Source organism: Moschus berezovskii, chromosome 12, assembly GCF_049115385.1.
Source record: "Moschus berezovskii isolate FMDL1 chromosome 12, NW_MosBer_1.0, whole genome shotgun sequence".
Taxonomy (NCBI): domain Eukaryota; kingdom Metazoa; phylum Chordata; class Mammalia; order Artiodactyla; family Moschidae; genus Moschus; species Moschus berezovskii.
This window is the reverse complement of record NC_142471.1, coordinates 44268437-44285024: the sequence shown is the minus strand read 5'-3', so window position 1 is coordinate 44285024 and position 16588 is coordinate 44268437. Positions and strand designations below refer to the sequence as shown.

General features: G+C 43.2%; 1 protein-coding gene across 1 annotated transcript in view; it reads left to right on the top strand.

The window, feature by feature from the left end:
* The window catches only part of VSTM4 (V-set and transmembrane domain containing 4), an 85297-nt gene that overhangs the window by 31196 nt on the left and 37513 nt on the right, over positions 1 to 16588 (top strand). Inside the window, exons 4-5 of the mRNA XM_055425260.2 lie at positions 5409 to 5516; positions 11038 to 11071. Coding sequence (XP_055281235.1) covers positions 5409 to 5516; positions 11038 to 11071 — 142 coding nt within the window. The remainder of the gene's footprint in view (positions 1 to 5408; positions 5517 to 11037; positions 11072 to 16588) is intronic.

Genomic DNA, 16588 nt, shown 5'->3' with positions numbered 1-16588 from the left:
ATCTGAGACACAGGCATCTCTTTAGAAAGCCAGTTTTGATCTCACTTATAGGAGACAGTTTTCTCTGTGTCTGTCTCAGTCTCCTCGTACCCCGTTGAGCTACTTGACTCCAGTTATCTGGCTTTGTCCCCACCATCCTACTAAAGGGGCTTTCCTCCAGGACTTTTCCAATAACTTCCTAGTGGGAAAACCCGATGGTGGTTTCCAGTAGCCCTGGATGCTACTGGGGAAGCTTTCTTACGACATTCTACTGTCTTGGCTTCTGCAACCCTCACTTGGTCCTCCTCGACTCCTGTGCCTGGCTCCCGCTCCATTTGTAGGATACTCTCTCAATCTCACCCACCTGCCCTGCTTCCTAAATATTAGTGTAAGTGCTCCCTTTACCAGCAACCTTGTCCTGCTGTGCTTTCTGTTTATGGAACCCAGGTCTCCTGTATTGCAAACAGATTTTTAACCCTCTGAGCCACCAGGAAAGCCCCTTTCTCTTGATATTTAGCTTATTTTTAATCTAGGCTTTGAAGTTGCCTTCTAAGAAGCTAACTCAAGCTAGCTTAGGTGAATCTGCTGGCTGAGCCTGAGACCAGGGGAAGCTCTCCAGGGATGGAACTATCTAGGACCTCCTAGGGGACCCTGAGATGCGTGATTCTGTTCCATTTCCCCTACTTCTTTCTCCTTGACCATAACTTCTATCTGCTTCTCCAGGCTTCCCTGCAAGCCAGCCACCCCAGGAGGCTTACTGCTTGCTTTTTCAGCTTCAGCACTTAACCAGCTGCTTCTCCATGTCCTGATGGCTTTACAAACGTGCATTCTTGCCGACTCAGCAATTCCATGTCCAGGAACTTAAATCTTGAGAACACAATGTGAGAGAGTCATTAAAGTTTAAGGTTATGAATACTCATCTTAGAATCGTTTCTTATAGGGAAGTTAGGAACACTTTGAGCAGCCAATGATAAGATACAAAGTCACTCATGATAATGTATTAATGGCGGCAACTTTTATCATATTTTTCAAAATTAAAATAACTCTTTGAAGAGACCCTAATGAGAAAATGAGATAAAATAAAAAGCAAGGTATAAAACAGTTATGATCTTAAAACTATATGCATATACATCATAAAGTGTAACACCTCAGAGTGATGGATGGCTGATGACTTGTTTTTCTCTTTCTTTTTCTGCTTTTATTCTCTCTCTGCGTTTTTGCATTTTCTGTTATTTTAACTACAGCTTACCACAATGGTCCAGTCTTCTGGGAAGCCCCTCCAAACCTCCCCAAGCTGGATAGGTCCCTCTTCTGTGTGTTTCTGGTACTGGGCACATATTTCTGTGGTTTGGGTACCATGTAGCCCTCTGATTTCTTGATGAGAAGACATTTGGATATTCATTATTATATTTCTTGTACTTTGGAGCAAGCTGAATATCAGTTCAGTCACTCAGTCATGTCGACTCTTTGCAACCCCATGGACTGCAGCATACCAGGTCTCCTTGTCCATCACCAATTCCTGGAGCTTTCTCAGACCCGTGCCCATTGAGTCGGTGATGCCATCTAACCATCTCATCCTCTGTTGTCCCCTTCTCCTCCTGCCTTCAATCTTTCCCAGCATCAGGGTCTTTCCCAGTGAGTCAGTTTGCATCAGGTGGCCAAAGTATTGGAGCTTCGGCATCTGTCCTTCCAGTGAATATTCAGGACTGATTTCCTTTAGAATTGACTGGATCTCCTTGCAGTCCAAGGGACTCTCAAGAGTCTTCTCCAACACCACAGTTCAAAAGCATCAATTGTTTAGCACTCAGCTTTCTTTATGGTCCAACTCTCACATCCATACGTGACTACTGGAAAAACCATAGCTTTGACTATATGGACCTTTGTTGGTAAAGTAATGTCATTGCTTTTTAATATGCTGCCTAGGTTTGTCATGGTTTTTCTTCCAAGGAGCAAGCGTCTTTTAATTTCATGGCTGCAGTCACCATCTGCAGTAATTTTAGAGCCCAAGAAATTAAAGTCTGTCGTTGTTTCCATTGTTTCCCATCTATTTGCCATGAAGTGATGGGACCAGATGCCATGATCTTAGTTTTTTGAATGTTGAGTTTTAAGCCAGCTTTTTCATTCCCCTCTTTTACTTTTATCAAGAGGCTCTTTAGTTCCTCTTCACTTTATGCCATAAGGGTGGTGTCATCTGCATATCTGAGATTATTGATATTTCTCCCTGCAATCTTGGCTCCAGCTTGATTCCCATCTTGATTCCAGGCTGAATATGTCCTTGGCTAAAAACATTCAAGTCAGCAGAGAAGCATTTTTGATAAGTTCAAACATTTACTAAGTTTGAATATCTGGCTTTTTGGTTTGTGAGCTTTCCTGGTAGCTCAGATGGTAAAGAAGCTGCCTACAGTGTGGAAGACTTGGGGTTTGATCCCTGAATTGGGAAGATCTCCTGGAGAAGGAAATGACAACCTGTTCCAGTATTCTTGCTTGGGAAATCCCATGAACAAGGGAGCCTGGTGGGCTACAGTCCATGGGGTTGCAAAAGTCGGAAACAACTTAGCAACTAAACCACCACCACCACCAAACTCACTGATCAGTTTGGAAAAATTGACATCACAAAATGTGGAGACGTATAATTCATAAACGTGTTATATCTTGCCATTTATTTAGGTCTTCTTTAATTTCTTTCAGCAACCCACTTCAGTATTTTTGCCTGGGAAATCCCATGGACAGAGGAGTCTGGCAGGCTACAGACCATGGGGTCTGTAGAAAAGACCAGACATGAGTCGGACATGACTGAGCGACTAACACTTTCATTTTTACTTTATTTTTGCTTCGTAGAAGCTTTAGATAATACTTCCAGTTTCCCTTTCAATTTCTGGGCAGTTTGGGCATTTTATCAATCGGATTGATGAATAAGTTGATCACTGGAGTTTAAGAAGTGGCTGTATATATTGTTATGGGCTGAATGCTCGTGTCCCCTAAAATCTGTATGTTGAAATCCTAACTAACCCTAAATGTGATGGTATCAGGAGGTAGGGGTTGCGGGGGCGGGGGGCGGGGGGTGATGAGGTCATGAGCATTGAGCCCTCATGAATGGGATTAGTGTCTTTATATGAAGGGGACCTGTGAGAGCTTACTTGCTCTCTCTCTGTTCTCCACATGAGGATACCAGGAGAAGACATCTCCAAACCAGGAAGAGAGTCCTTATCAGACACTGGACCTGCCAGTGCCTTGATCTTGGGCTTTCTAGTCACTGGAACAGTGAGAAATAAATTTTTGTCGTCTAATTCACCTAATCTTTGGTATTTTGTTATAGCAGCCTGGTTTAAGATAGATATGACCATGATTTAATCTTTGGACTGTAAAGCAAACTTATTTTGAGATATTTGTAGATTGACGTATATTTCTAATAAGTAATACAGAGAGATTCCTTGTACCAGTTTCACCCTTTTATCCAGTTTCTCTCAAGGCATCATCTGGAAAAACTGCAGTATAACGTTGCAACCAGGATATTGACACTGATGCAGCTGAGATACGGAATATTTACTACAAGGCTCCCTGATAGCAAGACCCATTCGTTTCCCACCCACTCCCTCCTTAACCCCTGGCAACCACTAATCTGTTCTCCATTGCTACCATTTTTGTCACTCCAAGAAACTTTGTATAAAGAAAATCATACAGTATGTAATTTGGGGGGATTTTTTTCTCACTTAGTATAACTCTGTGCTGAGAGTTGTTCCCTTTTATCACTGAGAAGTGTTTCATAGTGTGGATGGAGCACTGTTTAACCGTTTGCCCATTGAAGAACATCTGGGCTCTTTCCAGTTTTGGGCTATTATGAATAAAATTGCTACAAACTTACACAGCCAGGTTTTTGTGTGAACTTAAGTTTTCATTTGAAACTACCCTTATGGCAGAAAGTGAAGAGGAACTAAAGAGCCTCTTGATGAAAGTGAAAGAGGAGAGTGAAAAGGTTGGCTTGAAGCTCAACATTCAGAAAACAAAGATCATGGCATCTGGTTCCATCACTTCATGGGAAATAGATGGGAAAACAGTGGGAACAGTGTCAGACTTTATTTTTTGGGGCTCCAAAATCACTGCAGATGCTGATTGCAGCCAGGAAATTAAAAGACGCTTACTCCTTGGAAGGAAAGTTATGACCAACCTTGATAGTATATTAAAAAGCAGAGACATTACTTTGCCAACAAAGGTCTGTCTAGTCAAGGCTATGGTTTTTCCCGTGGTCATGTATGGATGTGAGAGTTGGACTGTGAAGAAAGCTGATCGCCGAAGAATTGATGCTTTGGAACTGTGGTGTTGGAGAAGACTCTTGAGAGTCCCTTGGACTGCAAGGAGATCCAACCAGTCCATTCTAAAGGAGATCAATCCTGGGTGTTCATTGGAGGGACTGATGCTAAAGCTGAAACTGCAATACTTTGGCCACCTCATGCGACGAGTTGACTCACTGGAAAAGACTCTGATGCTGGGAAAGGTTGGGGGCGGGAGGACAAGGGGAAGACAGAGAATGAGATGGCTGGATGACATCACTGACTCTGTGGACATGAGTTTGAGTGAACTCCGGGAGTTGGTGATGGACATGGAGGCCTGGCATGCTGTGATTCATGGGGTCGCGGAGAGTCAGACACGACTGAGCGACTGAACTGAACTGAAGTTTTCATTACTCTGAACAAGTACCCCAGAAAGCGATTGCTGAGTTGCATGGTAGTTGTTGATGTGTCCTTTTCAGTTCAGTTCAGTTCAGTCGCTCAGTCATGTCCGACTCTACACGACCCCATGAATCACACACACCAGGCCTCCCTGTCCATCACCAACTCCCGGAGTTCACTCAAACTCATGTCCACAGAGTCGGTGTTGCCATCCAGCCATCTCATTCTCTGTCGTCCCCTTCTCCTCCCGCCCCCAACCTTTCCCAGCATCAGAGTCTTTTCCAGTGAGTCAGCTCATTGCATGAGGTGTGTCCTTTTAGAAACCACCAAACTGTTTTCAGAAGTGGCTGTACCATTTAACATTCTCACCAGCAAGGTCTGAGTGACCCAGTTTATTCATATCCTCGTCTGCGTCTGTTATCGTCCTAGTTTTATTTTGGTTATTCTGATAGGTATATGGGTTATCTCATTCTTCATACAGACACTCATAGAACACAAGTTTTAAATTTTGATGAAATCCAATTTAATAAGTGTTCCTTATTTGAGTAATGCTTTGGTGTTAAGTCTAAAAATTCTCTGCTTAGTTCTTGATCTCAAAGATTTTTCTTCTCTTTTTCCAGAAGTTTTCCTGTGTCTACTTTACATTTAGGCATGTAGTTCATTTTGAGTTGAACTTTGATAGTGTGTGAAGTTTTTTTTATTTGGCGCATCTCCTCTGGTGTGCCCTGTCCTGGCAATGACCCTCGCGTCCCTGCCTTTCAGATCTCTACGTGTATGCTGTGCTCGTGTGCTGCGTGGGGATTCTCAGTGTTCTGCTCTTCACCCTAACCATCATCTGGCAGTCTGTGTTTAGCAAGAGGAAATCCAGAGGTAAGAGAGTGGATCAAGTCATGTCTGGAGTGAGAGCACAAGCAAACCACAGACAGACGGAAGATGGCTGGGCAAGGTATCACTTTGGTTGAAAAACGCATCCTGAGTCAGGGGTTATTTACCTGTGACTGGTAAGCAAAGTAAGCGGGGGAGGTATGTCTCCCTTAGACTCTGCTAAAATCAACTGTAACCACTGTTGACATCATTGCAGTTCCCCCCTTTTCTTAAATCCCTTCCTTCTGCGGTTTCTGAGTGCCCTTAACCTCTCTCTTCCTTCCAGAAGAGGCTGTAGAGTCAGATGACCCTGGGTTTGATTCTGGTTCTGCTGCTCAAGACTGGGTTTTTAGACACATTCCTTACACACTCTGAACTTTGGCTTTCTTGTTTATTAAATGACATGGAATGGACACCTCCTTCTTTAGACTGAATATTGCTGTGTGTTCTTAATTTAATTACAGCATCTGACACTGTTCCTGGCAGGGATTAGAAAGGCTTCCCTTCCTTTCTCCTGTCCAGTCTGAGTGTTCACTTCCTTCTGCCTCCTTCTTTGTCGATGTCCATGTCCCCTGGATTCTGTCTTCAGCCCCTTCCTGCTTTAATCTTTCTTCCTTAGTGATTGCAGTAGTGGCGACTCTAATTCTTATCTCCCTATGAATAGTGCCTGCTTTCTTTCCCTTGCCCCCTTCTCTCACCAAGACTCCATAACATTTTTCCACCAGCTCCTGTGTATTTTCTCTGAAATACCCTTCCTGTGCCCTCCCACTTAGGAATTCTGAAATAGATGGGGACACTGCAGTTCCCAGAGATGACCTGGGTAATAGCTGGGCTTTGGAATTAAAATAACTCCAGTTAAGTGACAACGCTTCGTGTCCTATCTGATGACTTACCTGCCATGCCTCACCTTCTCCATCTAACTAGTGAGGAGTACAGCAGTATATCAGTCTCACAGGATGGTTGTAAGGATTAAGTTAAAAAAACCACAAATGAAACCCTTAACACCTTCTGGTTCCTTGTAAGTATCCTGTATTTATGATGACATGTGGGTATAGTTATTAATATATATAATAATGATTCCTGTTAGCCTAAGTTCATAAAGCTGGCAAGTATTACATTTGGAGCTCATGGGTTAAGTGAAAAACAAAACAGGGACACTGAGCAGCATTTCTAGAGGGGATTCTCTGCAGAGGTGCGGGCAGGGTTAAGGGAACCAGGGAGAGATGGAGAGGAAGGCCCTCAGGAACCAACACCGATGGGATGCTGTTTTCACCCCGGAGCTTAGAGGACAAGAGGAGGAGAGGTTCTGGAACTTGTGAGAGCTTTCAGAGAGTTGTCACCACTAGGAGCCTTGGAAGGACTCAGCCAGGCCACACCAGGCGGGATCAGGGAGTGAGCCAGGAGCCTCTACTCCTCAGCCCCTTCCTGCCCTCCTCCTTCACATGTCCCAGGGATGCGTTCCTTTGGTCCTGCCACCCAGACCTGAAGCCAGAGGGAAGTGCACAGAGGTCAGCCTCCAGGGCCTGAGTAGAGTGGAGAAGAGTGATGATGACCCGGATGGGAGCACAGAGCCCCGAAGCACTGGCGACAGAGCCAGAGCTATAGACAGTCCGTCTTGCGCAGCCTGCGTCCTGTCCACTGTGCTTGGTGCGTCTGTGCTGCACTCCAGGTGCCCCCCTCCATGCCTGCGCCCACCTTCTCCACGGTGTCCAAGCTTTTCTCCTGTTGCAAACCCTTGATGACTTTGATGAGCTCGTGGCGCATGTTGCACATTTGCAAATGTATTTGCCTCCCTCCAGGCGGATAGCGTGCAAGGCAGGGACTGTGCCTCTGACCCATTCTCCTTGGAATTTGGCAGATGACAGCTGCTCACCAAATGGTGGGCAAATGACTTTGTCTCCCAGCTGCTTTGCTCCCAGCTGCTGCAGTTTGGATGCCACATGGGCAGTCCCCAAGCCTGTTTTGCTGTAAAGGCATCTTTTCCTGGACTCATGGGCATAATGGAGAAATCTGCCTGGAACTGCAAGTCCTGTTAGGCTGTGGGCAGGAACAGGGAAACAGAGCCACATAGGTAGTTGAGTAGAAGTCCTTCTTTTCCAGAGTCAACAAGGCAGACAAGGAATATACTCCAGGCCTCTCAAAGAGCCACTGGGAACCCAGGTCTTAGCTGCCCTCAACCCTATGGGAGTGGGCCCAGATGGCCTCATGTGTACCTGCACACAGTGTCTGAAACCCTGTGAGCTGTCAAGGGCTTAGCCTGAGTACCCACTGCAGGCTAGACCCTTTGTTGGTCCCTCCATATTCTCACGAATCCTTACTGCCAGCCTGAACAACAGCCTTTGTTGCTCCCTTTTGACCAAGGACACAGATGGGGAGCTTGTCCAAGTCCCCAAACAAGGGAGTGGTAGAGCCCAAGCCCAGCCCCATCCTCAGCCTTCGTGTTTCTGTTCAAGAAAACCTCAGCCATCTGGGCACTGACCTTGCCAAGGAATTTTCCTTCAGCCTTCCATGTGGTTGTTGCTGAGGTCCTTCCTAGATAGAAACTGATAGCTCCCGCAGCAACTTGCGGATTGGCATCGGTCTGGTACAACTGCCACCTGCAGGCTGGCATCCTGTAGCCCAGGCAAGACTGTGTCCAGGCTGGGGTTAGCCCTCACCTGGACATGGTAGCCTTAGAGAAGATTGGCCAAACCTTCAGGAACAGACCTCAGAGGCCCTAACACTGCTACAGGGACTGGCAGGATCGGGGCATGGCTGTGACAGGGACAGGCCCAGCGGGGATGATGGCCTTCAGCCTGGATGTGTCATCTGGGAGCCTTAGCCATGTAGTGGGTATAGTGTGGCCCAAGCTGAGGAGGCAGAGAAAGGTGGCCAGAACCTCGGGCTCCCAGGTATCTTCCTATTAGAAGAGATAAGAGAAACAGCCCTTCCTTTTAGAGTCCTCAGAGTCCGGAAGATCACAAGTTACCATTTAAAAGCACCATATCCTGAATTTCTGCTTCTATGCACAGTGGTTGCCTTGTGTGACACCGAGAGCCTTTGAGTCAAGAGCCCTGGGTACTAAGCTGTGACCCATGGTGGAGACTGGCTCCAGAACCACCCTTTATTGCTTTTCTTCTCTTCCTGGTCTCACTCGCCAGTGGATTTCCCAGGATTCCTTCCCACATACGACTCTGCACTTGCATCCTTGTCTTACAGACAGACTCTGCTTCTGAGGACCCCTAGCTAACACAAGTGATGCAGTTATGTCATCAGTAGTGATTATGCTATGCATGTTTAAGGGAGATTCCAAGCGAGGTCTAGTTATATTTCTCTGTAAAATAGTATGTGTATAAAATTTTGCATTAAGGTTTTAAAAATGTCCTTATTCCACAAGTCTCTAGGTATTAAATTTTTTTTGGATTGAGTTCTCAGTAAATATTGCACAATTAGTAAAAATTTAGAAAATGAATATAAAATTAATCAAAACCACATAAATAGATTATAAATTTAGATAAATAATTAATAATCACAAGAAGTAAAATGTTATTGGAAGTGGATTTTTATTTTTATTTCATATAGCCTTGTATGGATTTACTTAGTAATAGAATTCAGCATCATTGCTATTCCTATATTTTTCATAGATGTTAGCTCTGCAAAATCTCAGTATGAAAAGAGGCAGCAATGGATGAAGTTTCCTTACACTACTCAATACTTTAAACTGCTTTCAAGTTATATGTCAAAAGTCATAATGATCTATCATGGAAAATGATTTTAATTCTCTACCAGCTGACAGCTGGATTAGCTCATATTTCAATCCTTGTTGAAAGCAAAATATTGGAAACCTCTCCTCTAGTGAAAAGTTCATGTGCCCAGTCATTAGTCATTTGCTTTCTCAACACTGACACCAATAGTCCAAATCATTTATTGATTCATTGAGGCCATTGATGTGCCCACTGGCTTTTAGCCCCAGGACAGGTCTCTGTAGTACAAGTCAGGATGGGTGAGAGGAATGCCTTAATTTTATGAAGTAGAAAGGCTCATTTAACAGGGAGGGAGGGAAAGGAATACAGCCAGGCCTAGGGCGAGTTCTAGGGGAATGAATTCTAAGAAAAGAACACCATGGGAGGTGAGGATCCAGAAAATGATGTCCTTAAAACTGTTCTCTCCAGGGGTATGCAAACCCCAGACTAAAAACCACTGACCTATATAGTAAGCTTAGAATCGTGCCAGGAAGACATGAGTTCAATAAATAAGAACTGTGATTTTATTATTATTGCAATTATAAATTGTCCAGCAAATAGTAGGTATTTAGTGAACACAATGCAGAAAGAGTTCAGTTACTAACAAGGGGTTGGATCAGATAAACCAAAAAAACTCCCCAAAGCTGAGATTCTGTCATCCTGGTCTGGAGCCTGCATTAGTCACCTCCATCACAGATCACTTCAAGTGTAGGAGCTTGAAACAACTGTTTTATTTACAGATCAGAAAGTTGAACTGGAGTCAGTTGAATAGTTCTTCTGGCCTCAACTGGACCACTTATGCAGCTTCAGCCTGCTGGTGGGGCATTGGGGCCTGGCTGCTTTGGGGCCTCAGCTGGGATGTTTTATGTCTGTTCCATGTGACTTCATCTTCCAGTAGGCTAGCCAGGCTTGTTTTTGTGGTAACAGGAGAGTTCCCTGCAATGAGAGAGAGAGAGCACAAACCTCAAAGCACAGGGCCTTTTATGCTTCTGCTTGTGATTCTTTGGCTAATGTTTCATTGGCCAAAGTTCATCACATGGCCAAGCTCAGTGTCAGTGTAGGAGGGAGTTGCATAAGGTTGTGGAGAGATAGAACATATTAATGTGTGATTCACTGGGGCCATTGATGTAACACTCTACGACACAACTCCAGGGCCCTGCGGCTGTTTCAGCTTTACTTCTTTATTTGAGTTAAGTTCAACAGTGAGCTTAGATTGGACACTTATTAGGATAACTGCCTAGGTAGTCTTATTTTTCCTCTGCAGCTAGAATATTTTTTTTTTTTCTGAAGGCTACCTACTATGGAGAATGTCATTGCAAAAAAAAGATAAATAAATAAATTGTCTTTCCCAGGGCCTCCTTTCAGTCCTGGGAGAGCTTTGATCATAGAATGAAAACCCACTTTATAGAGAGGAGCATCTAAGTAGAAACAAGTTGCCCTGAGAACACTTTCTCATAACTTAGGCAGAGCTCTGAGATTGGGTGACTCTGTCATTCCAGGACTCTTCAGATTAGAATCCAACTCAACCTGGCTTGTCAAAAAAAAAAAGGAATATTGGGGGCTATGTAACCAGGAAGTCTGAGGTTTATGGCTTCACGCCTGGCTTGATCCAGGTGTTGAACGATATCGAGTCACTGTGACATCCTTGCTATGAGTCTACTGTACTCATCCAAAGATAACCTGGAGAGGTGGTTAGTGTGAACACTGGACAGCACCTGGCCACCTACATTTCCTAGTAGTTCCTGGGGCATATATGTCTAGGGTAGTATTTATTTACCATCTTCTATTTCTTTTTCCTTTCACAGTGAGACACTATTTGGTGAAATGCCCTCAGAACAGGTAGGAATATTTTCTTCCTTTTGCCATGTAAAATCTTTGCTATTTTACTTTCTTTTGATATTACCAAGAAATTGGTTAAATTCATATCTTTATCTTAAGGTCTGCATATTAGATCGACCTAAAAACACGTATTCTGCATGCACTTGCATGTTTCCAGATTTCATATTCTGGTTCTCACTCCCAGAGGGGCCAGTGAACATGTGACTTATGCTGGCCCAATGTGCATGCTGGAGGAGGCTTGGCACCTGCTCCTGGAGGACTGTTCCCCTGTGTGGGAAGGGACTGGCAGATGGACTGAACCACCTTGATGCCTTCTGACCACAAACACTCCTGATCCCCTTCCACCAATGCCTACTTGTCCTATGCCCTACTCTACAGAATGTGTCCATTAGTGACAGATATGCTAAGAGGCTAGCCTTTTAGCTGATGGGACACACCTTGCAGGTAACAATAGTTATAGTAGATATTGCAAACTCAAGAGTGTTTAGAAATTTGAGACTTTTTTCCAGACAGGATGGGTAAGATCAATTTCTCCCTGTTCTTCTTCCCTGCCAATAATCATAACTATCAATTCTGGAAATAATATAAGAGACCAACAAAGGAGGACTCTGAAAGGTAGTAAGAAAAAAATTATGAAAGACAAAGGCAAAGAGAAAATCTTTAAAACAACCAAAACGAAACAATTTATTACCTACAGGGAAACACAGATTTGAATGACTGCATTTTTTCATCTAAATCCGTGGAGGGCAGAAAGAAGCAGCACATTTTTCTATACAAACAGTAATAAGAGAGGTGGTTCAGTTCAGTTCGGTCACTCAGTCGTGTCTGACTCTTTGCGATCCCATGAATCACAGCACGCCAGGCCTCCCTGTCCATCACCAAATCCCGGAGTTCACTCAAACTCATGTCCATCAAGTCGGTGATGCCATCCAGCCATCTCATTCTCTGTCATCCCCTTCTCCTCCTGCCCCCAATCCTTCCCAGCATCAGAGTCTTTTCCAGTGAGTCAGCTCATCGCATGAGGTGGCCAAAGTATTGGAGTTTCAGCTTTAGCATCAGTCCTTCCAATGAACACCCAGGATTGATCTCCTTTAGGATGGACTGGTTGGATCTCCTTGCAGTCCAGGGGACTCTCAAGAGTCTTCTCCAGCACCACAGTTCAAAAGCATCAATTCTTTGGAGATCAGCTTTCTTCACAGTCCAACTCTCACATCCATACATATCAAATAAGATATCATGTAAGACAAGAAATATTACTAAAGATGAAGAAGGAAGTTTTTTAATTATAGACGATGAACTCATCAGGATGATATGACACATTTCCTGGGCCTAACTACAGAGCCTCAACATACGTAAAGCAAAAAACAGAAAATTGAAAGATTTTCAATTATTCTAGAACAACAGCTGGAAGTGTCAATGCTCCACTCTCAGTAATTGATAGAGTACCTTGATAGAAGATCAACCAGGACACAGAAGATGAAGCAGTTTTACCTGACAAATAAGAATAATTTGCCCAGTGACTGCACAATATATTCTTCTCAAGTGTATTAAGAACATTCTCTAGGATAGACCATATATTAGATCATAAAACATATCTTTATAAAATTAGGTATTTTATTTATGTAAGAAATCATACGAAGTCTGTCCTCTGAGCACAACAGAATTAAATAGAAATTAATGACAGAAAGAAATCTGGGAAATTCCTCAATGTTTTGAAAGTTCAAACAACATACTTTTAAATACTGTGTGGGTCAAAGAAGAAGTCAAAAGAGAAATTAGAAAATATTTTGAGTTAAATAAAAATGAAAACACAGCATATCAAAACTTATAGGATGCAGCTAAAGAAGTGCTTACATAAAAATTTATGGCCTTTAAATGCCTAGATCAGGAAAGAAGAAAGGTCTAAAATCAATACGTTAAGCTTTCACCATAAGAAACTAGAAAAAGAAGTGTGAGTGAAATCTGAAGTAAGAAGAAGAAAGAACATAGAGATTAGTACAGAAATCAATAGCATGGAAAATGCATGCGCACGCGCGTGCACACACACAGACACAGACACACACACACACACACACAAAGAGAAGTATCAGTGAAATCAAAAGTTGGTTCTTTGTAAAGATCAGTAGACCTGACAAACCTTAAGTTAGATTGTCCATGAAAATAAAAAAGAGAGAAAGAAAAAAGCCGATTACCAAAATTAGGAAGGAGAAAAGGAATTCCTACAAACCCTATAAAAATTAAAAGGTTATAGTCCTTATAATCTAAATGTATTCTAACAAATTAGACAACATAGCTGAAATGGAAAAATTCCTAGAAAAACAAAAATTTTCCAAAACTGATTTAAAAATAAAGCTATAATCTGAATAACCTGTAATAAGAAATTAAATTGTTAGCAAAACACTGAAACACTAGTAAATATAATATTAATAAAAAGGAGTAGATTCACAAATAAGAGAACAAACTGGTGGTAATCAGTGTGGAGAGGGAAAGGAGGAGGGACAGGATGGGGTAAAGGATTAAAAGGTACAAACTGTTACGTATATTATACAGAGTGAAGTAAGCCAGAAAGAAAAACACCAACACAGTACACTAACGCATATATATGGAATTTAGGAAGAAGGTAACGATAACCCTGTATGCGAGACAGCAAAAGAGACACAGATGTATAGAGCAGTCTTTTGGGCTCTGTGGGAGAGGGCGAGGGAGAATGGCATTGAAACATGTAAAATATCACATGTGAAACAAATCACCAGTCCAGGTTTGATGCATGATACAGGATGCTCGGGGCTGGTGCACTGGGATGAAACAGAGGGATAGTATGGGGAGGGAGGTGGGAGGGGGGTTCAAGATGGGGAACACAGGTACACCCGGGGCAGATTCATATCAACGTATGGCAAAACCAATATAATAATGTAAAGTAAAATAATTTAAATAAAAAATAAAATAAGTATACTGCAAGGATTTATGGCACAACACAGGGGATATAACCAATATTTTTTCCAATATTTTATAATAAGTATAAATGGAATATAACCTTTAAAAATGTGTGTCACTATGTCATATACCTGCAACTTGGATAGTATTGTACAGCAGCTGTACCTCAATTTTAAAAATGAGCAAAAAGTTTTGAATAAATAGTTCCCTAAAGAAGATATATAAATGGCTAACAAATTCATGAAAATGTGTTCCATATCATTAGTATTAAAGAAGTGTAATTAAAACCATAATGTCATGCCACTAAACACCAAGTACAATGGCTGTGATAAAAAAGACAATGTCAAGTGTTGGCCAGGATGTGGTGAAACTGTATATTGCTGGTGAACATGTAAAATGGTATAGCCACTTTGGAAAGACAATTTGGTGATTTCTTGAAACAGTAGACATAGACTCAACCATATTCACTATTATTTATTTGGCAAGAGGAAACTTTTGTAGGGTGACAGATATGTTCTAAACCTGTATTGAGGCAATGGTTGTACAACTTTATAAATCTGCTAAAATTATTGAATTGTATGCTTATGATCAGTGAATTTTATGGGGAGTAAATTATGCCTCAGGAAAAATATTTTACTTTTTTTTTTAAACCATATGCCCTGAAAAGGCTCCAAATATTGGCATTTCAAACACTGGAAGAAGTTATGGCTTGGGGGACGTCATAGGCTGCGGAGAGGTCAGCCTGCCAGTGTTTCTCAGAATTTGCATCTAGTGTCTGTCCTTAAATCCTTAGCAAGCAGTGCGGGAGTCTGGGCCCTGCTTCCTTCCCTTCCTGCGTTCCCCTCCTCAGTTGCATCTATTCCGAGCTGGTGCTAATGCTTTAAGTACAGTGAGGATGTCTCCCCAGCCCGGTGGGCATTAGAGTTTGGTCTTCCTTCAGCCCTGCAAAGCCTGCCAGAGGTCAGAGATGAGCATAAAGTCCCGCTGAAATGCGGCCGCCTTGAGCCGCTGGTGCTGTCAGCAAGACTGGTTGGGGGCCTGAGCTAAGCTCATCCCACGACCTGTCTCCTGTTGGGCCAGCCCACAGATCTGCCTCTGGAAAACCTGCCTCTACTCACTATACCCCAGGACCCTGCAGGGACTGGGTCTGCCTGCTTAAACCTGGGGGCCCTCCTGACTTGCACTCATCTTTCTGTTAAGAACCTCATGCTGATTTGACTTAGTGCAGGCTGTTCTCTGCCACGGGGCCTCTCTTGTCAGCTGGTTAGTCCTTTCCATTTTAACTGGCCTTGACATGAATTGTGCTCTGCCTTTATAGCCCAGGCATTTCTTTTTCCTGTCCCTGTTGTGCCAGGGAGCTCCCACCTCTGGGCTATGGCATAATCAGTGCTATGGCAGTGGGCAGCTGGGCCCTTCAAGCCATGACTGGGATGAATGTCTGTCTTTGAACTCTGACCACTTCCTCCTGAGGGAGAATAGGCAGAGAGCACAGGACCAGGGCAAGTTGCCAGGAACGAAAACCCTCAGGCAGGGGAGAGACCCTCCGGAAGAGGCCACATGCTGGCCCTGAGGCTGTGGTCACTGAGAGAGGGGCCTTGCCAAGTGACTGGGGCAGAACTTGGGGACTCTAGGGAATTCCTTGACTTTTTGAGAGAAGTTCAAACGGGAGGAAAACAAGTCTCATCTTCATGCGTGCCGGCCCTGATGTCGGAAACTGCTGTCTCCTGGGAGGGTGGCCTTGACCTGCAGAGCTGGAGGACTGTTCCTTTCCCATGGCGGATCGCCCTCTCCCGGAGCAGATACTTGGGCTTTAGCGAGCATCTCAGGGCTCTGCAATATTTTAGCTATCTGGAGAGCAGCTCAACAGATCACTGTGAAACTGTACCCCTAAGTTCCAGAAAATCAGATTGTAAATGAAAGGCCACCAATTTCATAGATTTGTAATGTGTTCCCACACCATGACTTCTCAGTGCACTCAGGTGCCTTTCTTCAAGTTCAGTAAAGTTGTCAAGAGGGTGGACGGGGTCACAAAAAGGCAGTTCCCAGCCAGTACATTTCCTGACCTTTTGCTTGAACTCTTTTTGTGCACTTGAGATAATAAAGTATCTCCAAGTGGGAGAAATTAAGGTGGGCATTTATGTTATCTGTGCCGATAACAGTTACAGCTGAAGTCTTCCAAGCTTTCCTCATGTTTTCTGGTGCATACACTTTCTCAGGGATAGACAGTCAGGTCAACAGACTCTTTACATGTTGGATAAATTGTAGGCACAGCTTTACTGTGTTTTATGAGCTTAGTTTAAAGCATTTTTCAGTCTTTTCTGAAACATCAGAGATTGATAAACATTTTAAAACATACCTCACAATCAAAGTATGGGATTTACTAAGTGATTTGTTTAGGGTCTTGAAGAGAAGGCAGAGATGTGATTTCAAAGAGAATATAAAGATATGTGCTCCAAACTGAGGTATGTGACTACTTGCTTTGTGTGTATTGAAGCAAGTTGAAGCATAATGAATAGGAGCAGTGTTATAAAACGTTTATTCCTTCTGTGAAGGGCAGTCTGCTGTGATGGTTAAAGATTCTGT